At 40.2% G+C, this 9,019-nt stretch overlaps 1 protein-coding gene and 1 non-coding gene across 2 annotated transcripts; one reads left to right on the top strand and one right to left on the bottom strand.

Moving 5' to 3' along the window:
* Window positions 1-286: 286 nt before the first annotated feature.
* On the bottom strand, window positions 287-4,636 carry LOC122638869. Its single transcript, XM_043831718.1, has 3 exons — window positions 4,265-4,636; window positions 695-784; window positions 287-547 (listed from the first exon to the last, which is right to left on the bottom strand). The coding sequence occupies exons 1-3, from the start codon at window positions 4,634-4,636 to the stop codon at window positions 287-289; spliced, it is 723 nt and encodes a 240-aa protein (XP_043687653.1).
* Window positions 4,637-7,646: 3,010 nt separating this feature from the next.
* LOC122641195 lies at window positions 7,647-7,753 on the top strand. Its single transcript, XR_006329844.1, has one exon. It is a non-coding gene; the product is annotated as a small nucleolar RNA R71 (small nucleolar RNA).
* Window positions 7,754-9,019: the final 1,266 nt, after the last annotated feature.

Genomic DNA, 9,019 nt, shown 5'->3' with positions numbered 1-9,019 from the left:
GAAGAGCTAACACTGAAAGTTGTGAATCTACTGGACGAATGATGGATGAAACATGTAATGGTTGGGATGATCTCATTGGACTATGTATCAATTTCATCCCTCTTTTCTTTCGTTACTTTACCATTCCCATCCATGTAACCATTGGAGATCAAATGAAAAACGTTTAGAATTGTGCCTTGCAAAGGAAAAAGTAAACGTTTCAAAATAAATAATTTGTTCACAAGCAAAATAGGCAACCAACGTTCAAAATCCATGCAACATCTCAAAAGCATAAAAACAAAAGTGTTTATAATAACTGGGAGAGTGGCAGGAGGCTAGTTCTCCCCATCAGAGGACGAAGCTTTGTTCTCGAGCTCTGGGATGAACTCATCATCGTCACCGCTGCCCTCATCATCATCATCATCATCATCATAGTAGTTACCACCATCATTGCCCCGCCATCACCATGGTCACCATCATCGTCATCATCATCATCATATGCCTCTGATGGCGATGAAAAGAGTCTTGTAGATGCCAGCTGACTCCGAAGTGGCTTGTTCTCCTCTGACTACTGTGACAGCAATTCTCAAAAAAGTCTCGAGATTCTTTCATCTCGTTAAGCTGAGCACTCTGAAATAATGAAGAGGCAGGGTTATTCCAAGAAAAATAGGTTCCAAGGAGGGAAAAAGGAAACAACCAAGGAAGTAGTACTTACCAACCGCTGGATATCTCGTATCCGCTCCAAGAACTCAGCATCTTCTCTCACTTGCATCTGATGCATGTCAGCATATCTCTCAGCACTAATCTGTTATAATGATACCAAGCAAAGGGTCAGCGCTTAGACCAAACGATCAGAAGGGAAAAAGGGGGAAGAGCTAACATACCCCATAATAGAGAATCAAGAGACTCATCGTGTCGTTAACCGGTCAAAAATAAAACCCTAAATTAATCTAGCAAGTAGCAAGTAAGGGGTTGATCTACGGGAAACTGGAAGGCTAAATTAATACGATGATTAGATGAAAGTGATGAAAATTAAAGTGCAATAAATTTGATTTTAAACTACGAACGAAAGAAACGAATCTAAGATAACAATGATATGCAAATATGGGAGAAGACTATCTTTAGGGTTCAAATCCCCAATGGGTTGTTATTCAATTCGGTTACATGCTTCAGTTTATTACAACCATAGGCCAAATAACACCATAGAATGTAGGGTTTCTCCTAGGTATGGACTATCTTGATGAGTACTATCGTCATTTGCTACAGGGCTTGGTACGCTTAGTTCGTTCAGCTATAATCCATCATCGGTACAACCACATAAGAACTAAATATTATTGCTTGAATGAAAAATATTGAATGACAAAAACAAAATTCTTCAACTAAATATATCAATTAAAATCATCCAAATAGGGATGGGGTCTCAAGATCAAGCAATTAAGAATGCAAACCAGAATTTTAAATAATAAATACCATCATTTCATCTACACCTAAAGATAGAAGGTGTGGCAATGGTGATCTTCCATGGAGATTAAATTTCTGGTTCATGACAGGGCTGCAATGCGTTGAAGATAAAGTTGCTGCAACGGTGGTGGCGAGGCTGCTTTCCACTTGGGCTCCCAAGATAATACGTGAAGAAGAAGAAAGGGATTAAGAAGAGAAGTAGTTTTGTGGAAGATGGAAGGGGCTACTATATAAATCGTGGATGGAAGGGAGAGATTAAAAAAAATAAAATAAAAGAATAAAATAATATATCGAAAGAGATTTAGAGGAGTTGGGATTTTAGTTGATGGGAAACCGGGGAGAGATTGGAGGGATTTAGGGGAAAGAGAGAAGAAAACGTGGAGGGGTTTGAAAGGAATGGGAGAGAGAGATATTAGGGAGGAGATAGGAAAGAGAAATTTAAGAGAGTGGGGAAAACTATGGGAGGTAGAGATGGTGGGAGAGATATTAATTAGAAATGAGAGAAGAAATAGGAGAGAGAAAAGAGAATTGAGAGAAGTAGGAGATATGGGAACCGTAGAAGGGATGAGAGATTTGGGAAAAAGGGAGAGAAAATAAGAAGGATTTTGGAAAAAGGGGAGAGAGAAGAAAGAGAAAAAAATAAAGGAAAGAGAGGGAGAGAGAAACATGAAGGAGAGAAGAGAAGGGGGGAGAATTTAACCTAAATTCTAATTTGATCAAAACCATCTTTTTAAAAATATCTCTCCATCCTAACCCCGGATGGACCCAATCCAAGAATTAAAGTCGCTCCAATTAATGTTTCGGATGATATGAGCCCAATATCGGATATCTTCCAAAAATTTCCCAATTTTCTGAAGTTATGGTTATGTCCTTGGATCTTCAGTGAAACTTCTTCCCATCTCGCCCTTGATCACATGTGAGTTGATCCACAGGTAGACTGGTGCCTAGATTTCATCAAATCCTTTCATTCAGCATCTTTTATGCGCATGACCCTGTAACACCCCACTTACATTTTTACCCCTGAGACCAAATTCGATAGAGCTAGGTGGGGACCACCCCCTAAACTCGAAAATACAAGAGCTCTTCATTGGGCCGGGCTTGTGTAGCATTGAACTCCTCCAACTTGGTTTTCTCAATTTAGGCACTGAAAGTACACTTGTCGTCCAATATTTCCCATATGCCAAAGTACCCCTGTACCCTGAAAATCCAGAAAAGTACCCGAATAGCTCCATTCTAAGCAAATAAAAATGCAGAATTAAATGGAATAATTTCACACATAAATGTGCTCATCAAATACCCCCACACTTAGATTTTTCTAGTCCTCGAGCAATAATAAAATAAAGAAAACTAAAATCATGACTCACTTTCGTAGGAATCACAGTTGCACTTAGCATGTGCAACAAGCCTTTAAACCCCTAGGTTACCCTTAGTGGACGAGTTTTGTCTCGTGAGTGTTTGTAGAGAATATACACACAAAATTCTTGATTCCAAAAATATTGCAAATTTAAACTTTGACAAAGGGTAAGAAGCACACACCAAATCCAAAACCAAGATACTCTACTTAAGATCAAGAAGACAAACGTACCCCCACACTTGAGCTCTTATTACCCAGTATTGATTCTAGCAACAGGTACACATCTTAATTAGGGAATCTCCTCATATCTTCCAAACACCACCTTACTTAAGGTAAGACCACTCATGACGTCAAGGAAACAAAGGACTTAGGTTTCGGAGCATTTTTTACCATACAATTGTACCAAGGCAATGACATTTCTTTCTTTCTCTTCTCTTTTTTTTTCTTCTTGAATCACACTGAACTCCATTTGTTCCTCCACTACTGTTCCGCAAATGCCATGCAAGGTCACTACACAAGACACCCGAGCTACTTGGTAGCTTTGCTTCTTACATATATCCACAAGGATAGTGATGCTAGAGTCCTTTTTCAAAAGTTTTATCCCCAAGGAGTATCGATCAAGTCACCTCGCTTCCTGAGGTGGAGTACCCTGTCTAGCTCCAAGGAATTCAACTCTTACTTTTATTATTATTATTATTATTTATGTCATATAAAAAAAAAACTTGGTCTCAGCTCTTAACCAAAAGCTCAAGGAATCACAAGACAGCCAGGCGGTCCATCCATTCAGACAAGATGGGGTTCTTATTGTTTGAGTCAAATCCCACCTTAAGATACACACTAGCTACCGTCCTCTCAATAGGGTTTTCATTACTTCAGATTAGGGTTCCTAAGTCTCTTTCTCCCATGCTTCGCATCAAAGTAACAAAAAGACATGTAAAACTTACCAAAAGCCAAAAAATAAAAATTTGCCAATCGGTCTCACACCCCCCCAAACTTAAAATATGCAGTGTCCTCAATGCATGCGAAAGAATAAAAATAGGGATAAGGGAAGGAGTGTACCAAAAATCAACAATATATGGCAAAACAGTGTATCCAGCAATCAGTAGTCGCTACCTAAAAAAAAAACACAAACAAACACAAGAAAACAAAAGAACTAAAGAAAAATAGTGGGTTGCCTCCCACAGAGCTCTAAGTTTGGAGTCTTCAGCCAGACTCTGAATGACTCATGGAAAGGTTTAGATGACATAGCAAATAATTGCTCATTAGGAAAGGTTTCCCAAACCAACTCAGAGGTGGAAGGATAAAGGGGAATACGAGATAAATGGTCCGCTACAACACTTTCTAACCCTTTTTATCTCGAATTTTCAAGTCAAACTCTTGAAGGAGGAGAATCCATCGGATGAACCTCGGCTTAGCATCATGCTTAGAGAGGAGATGCCAAAGAGGTGCATTATCTGAATAGATAATCACCTTCAAGCCCAAAAGATATGATCTAAACTTATCAAGGACAAAAACTACTACGAGTAACTCCTCAGTAGTGGTGTAATTCATCTGAGCATCAGAGAGGATTTTACTAGCATAGTAAATCATAACAGGCTTCCCATCAACCCTTTGGCCTAAAGCAGCACCAATAGCATAGTCGGACGCATCACACATGATCTCAAAGGGGTAAGACCAATCAGGTGACCTCATAATGGGTGCTTTAGCCAATGAATCATGAAGGGTGTGGAAAGCATGAAGGCATTTATCATCAAAGATAAAAGGGGCATCCTTTGCAAGCAAACTGCACAAGGGCCTAGAAATCAAGCTAAAGTCTGATAAAAGGCCTATAGAAGCCGGCATGGCACAAGAAGGAACTGACCTTCCGAACAAAAGTGGGAGGGGGTAACTTAGAAATCAAATTAACCTTGGCCGGGTCAACCTCAATGCCTCGTGTAGAAACAATGTGGCCAAGGACAATACCCTTTTGAACCATGAAATGGCTCTTCTCCTAACTAAGAATGAGGTTGGTCTCCACACACCATTTAAGAATCTGAGATAACGAGTGGAGACATTCATCAAAGATGACTCAAAGATAGAGAAGTCATCCATGAATACCTCTAAAGATTGACCAACCATGTCAAAGAAGATGGCCATCATGCACCTCTAAAAGGTGGCTACAGCATTGCACAATCTGAAGGGCATGTGTCTAAATGCAAATGTACCAAAAGGGCAAGTGAAAGTTGTTTTCTCTTGGTTACTGGGACAAAGAGGGACTTGATTGTATCCCGAATAACCATCAAGAAAATAGAAGTAGCTCTGCCTAACCAATTTCTCTAAAATCTAATCAATGAAGGGTAGAGGAAAGTGGTCTTTGTGGGTGACCTTATTTAGCTTTCGATAATCAATACAAACATTCCAGCCCGTAGTGGTACGAGTTGGGACAAGGTCACCTTAGTCGTTGGGAACAACAGTGATGTCGGACTTCTTAGGGACAACCTAAGTGGGGCTGACCTATTGACTATCCGAGATGGGGTATATGATGCCATCATCAAGCCACTTTACTACTTCATTCTTCACTACTTCCCTCATATTAGGATTCAGACGACGTTGTGGGTCCCTAAAGGGTTTTGCTCCCTCCTCAGAATAGATCCTGTGCATACAGACTGAAGGGTTAATACCCTTAAGATTAGCCAAGGACCAACCAATGGCGGCCTTGTACTCAGAAAGAACTTTCAAAAGTTGAGCTTCTTGCTTGGACGACAGATCGGATGAGATAATAACAGGTAAGGTTACTCCTTTCCCTAAAAATGCATACTTAAGGGTGGAAGGGAGAGGTTTAAGCTCCAACTTTGGAGGGGATATTAGAAGAAGGTTGGGGAGATGTAGCCAAAGGGGGAAGAGGCTCAAATCTAATTGTCCAAGGTGGCCGTTCTGAAGAGGATGAAGAATCTAGCAAAGTGTTCGCCTCTTCAGTATATGCCTTGGACTCATCTCCAAACATTATATAGTGCTGCAAAGGGTCATCAATAAGTATGTGAGAAGTGTGATCAGCCACAACTTCATCTAATAAATACAATGCAAAACACTCTTCCTCTCAAATAGAACCTAAGGATGCATTGAAGATGTTAAGCCTAAGCTTCTTATTCCCAAAAGAGATGTCCATGGAACCCGGTCTACAATTTATGCAAGCATTTGCAGTGGCTAAGAAGGGGCGACCTAAAATGATAGGAGGGAGCTTGGCTATAGTGGCTATATCCATATCCAGGACAAGGAAGTCCATAGGAAAGTACAATTCTTCCACCTTCACTAAAACATCCTCTAACAAACCACAATGTGTCTTGACTGAACAATCAACCAACTGAAGGATGACCTCAGTGGGTTTCAAATCTCCTAAGCCAAATCTATCATAGACTGAACTAGGTAAGATATTCACACTAGCCCCTAAATTAAGTAGTGCCCTACTTATGGAGAGATCTCTAATGATGCAAGAAATAAGAGGCGCACCTAGATACTTAAGCTCAGGGGGTAGGTTATTGGAAATTACAGAGCTAACATGTTCAGTCAAATGGACGGTCTTAGGGATTTGAGTTCTCAACTTATGCTTTTGGGTGCAAAGGTCTTTAAAAATTTAGCATAAGCAAGAACTTGCTTGATAGAATCCAAAAGGGGGAGATTGATGAGAACTTGTTGGAACAAGCCTATCATCTCTTGCATCTTTGCACCCTTTTTGTCCAGAAATTCTAGGGCTGGTGCCTGAAGGGCTTGGGGAAAAGGGACCTTTAGAATGTAGGGATCAAGTGATGGTCCCTCCACAATAGGAATGTGTAGCCCCTTCCTTGGGAATTGATGAGTGATTTCACAGGTGGTGTTTCAGTAATGGACTCATGTGTTTTTACGCCACCACCAGAATTCTCTAGGGTTGACTCAGCCTCTCCCTGGCTTTGAGACTTAGTAGGCAACGTCCCATTAGTGGCTAAGGGTGCATCAGGTTTATCCACCCTTTTGCCACTCCTCATGACTATGACCGATTGGACCTGTTCTTTCCTGGGACTCATTTGACTATTTGGGTTACCTATTGGCTGACTCAGAAATTGGCTAGCCTCCCTCCTACTTATAGCATTGGCTAGCTGACTAGTTGGTTCTCTAGCTTATTAATAGACTGAGTATGTGAGTGTAGCAGTTGTGTGTTCTGCTCGATTCCACTTAATGCTTTTAGCACATTTTCCTCACAGGGTTGATTCTGTTGGGGTTGAGGATATGGTGGCTATCCACCCCTATAGGCATTGGTATGAACATTAAATGGTGGCCTATATGGTGGGTTTGGAGGATTATTAGGCACTGAGTTCCTCCATGAAAAGTTTGGGTGGTTTCACCATCCCGGGTTATAAGTGTTGGAATAAAGATCATTACCCGATGTAGGGAAACTTTAAGCCACTTGTACTTATTCCTGAACAAACTCAGAGTATTGTGTAGCCGAAGGACAGTTTGTCACATAATGACTAGGGCTAGCATATAGGGCACAGGCTTCAGCCTGATTGGGTGGAGGGAAACTCATTGGGAAAGGGGACATCGGATGCTGCCCTATAGACATCAAATAGTCCAATTTCTTGGACAACATGTCTACATTAGCAGTCATCTCAACAGTTGGATTTATCTTATAGAGACCACCCTTCTTTAGTTTCCCTATGTGTGGAATTTCAGTTCGAGAGGTTGAAGCATGACGTTGGGAATTCTCTCTAAGGGTTTCAAAAAGATCTCATGCTTCAGTCTCATTCTTGTGCATAAATGTTTCACCTCAAGAAGAGTCTACCATCTGCCTATATTGGTCATGGAGGCCATCATAAAAACACTGGACTAATGCCATTTTGGGACGGCATGGTGGGGGCACTTTCTAAGTAATTCCTTGAGTCTTTCCCACGCTTCATGAAATTGTTCGCCCTATAATTGGAAGAAACTAGTAATGGCATACCTAAGGCTATTAGTCCGGCCAATGGGGAAGAATTTTTTCAGAAATTCCTGCTGCATTCCCACCCATGTAGAAATCCTAACTAAATCTAGGGGGTTTTGTCCTTTAAGGAAAATGGGACCAGAAGCAACTTTAAGGCATCTTTAGAGAGGTTTTGGATATTGACTAGAGAGCATACCTCTAAAAACTCATCAAGATGCTTGTAAGGCTCCTCATTAGCAATTCCATAATAGGATGGTAACATCTGTATGATGATGGACTTGATCTCATGTTGAGCAACCTGAATGGCAGGCAACTGAATACAAGACGCAGGGGTATAGGCAATTGGAGTGAAGTGCTCACTCAGAGGCCTTCTTGGCTGGTTTTTGTCACCCTTTTTATTATTATTATCTTTAAGTCTAGCCATAGATCTCTCTATTTCTAGGTCAAGGGAAGTCAGGTTGGGGTGCAAAGAACGCCGACTATGCATAAAACACAACACAGGTTGAACGTGCTAATTAAACAAAAATTAAAACTAGTAAATTAAAACGTGATAACTAATAAAAACAATTAATACAAATAAAAATCAGAAGTTAAAAAATAAAAAAAAATAACTAATTTAAAACTAACGAAAATACTTACCTGGTGTTGGCGGTTGTGCAATTCCACGTGCTACCCCCGATGAACGTTTACACATGATCTTAAGGGGCTGGGGGAATTAAAATTAAACCAAAACAACCAATCTAATGCTGGAAAAAGAGTAGCCCAAATGCAGAATCCGTCTTTGCTCTTTCCACTTGGTTTCTTGCAAAAACAAAGAGAATGCTAGTTATACGGTATTAAAACTAACCTATTTAAAAATAAAATTCTTGAATTACAAAAATTAAAACTAAAACACACTAACACAAATCAGTCTTAGCAACCGTGCTTCGGTTCCCTGGCAACGATGCCAAAATTTGACTGTCGTTAACCAGTAAAAAATAAAACCCTAAATTAATGTAGCAAGTAGCAAGTAAAGGGTTGATCTACGGGGAACTAGAAGGCTAAATTACTAAGATGATTAGATGAAAATGATGAAAATTAAAGTGCAATATATCTTATTTTAAACTATGATAAGCTAACAACGATATGCAAATACGGGAGAAGACTATCTTTAGGGTTCGAATCCCCAATGGGTTGTTATTCAATTCGGTATCATGCTTTGGTTTATGATAACCATAGGCCTAACAATACCACAGAATGTAGGGTTCCTCCTAGGTTTGGACTATCTTGACGAGTACTATCGTCCTTTGCTACAA

This window comes from Telopea speciosissima, chromosome 9, assembly GCF_018873765.1.
Source record: "Telopea speciosissima isolate NSW1024214 ecotype Mountain lineage chromosome 9, Tspe_v1, whole genome shotgun sequence".
NCBI classification, from domain to species: Eukaryota; Viridiplantae; Streptophyta; class Magnoliopsida; order Proteales; family Proteaceae; genus Telopea; species Telopea speciosissima.
Note: the sequence above shows the minus strand (reverse complement) of the source record. Positions and strands in the feature narration are given on the sequence as shown.

What these genes read in the sequence shown, in the direction of transcription:
- LOC122638869 (XM_043831718.1), bottom strand. Translation starts at nt 4,636, where the DNA reads ATGCCGGCTTCTATAGGCCTTTTATCAGACTTTAGCTTGATTTCTAGG. An exon ending in CATATCTTTTGGGCTTGAAG is followed by an intron (nt 785 to 4,264) that starts GTGATTATCTAT and finishes TCATTATAACAG; the next exon opens with ATTAGTGCTGAGAGATATGC. An exon ending in TACGAGATATCCAGCGGTTG is followed by an intron (nt 548 to 694) that starts GTAAGTACTACT and finishes CTGTCACAGTAG; the next exon opens with TCAGAGGAGAACAAGCCACT.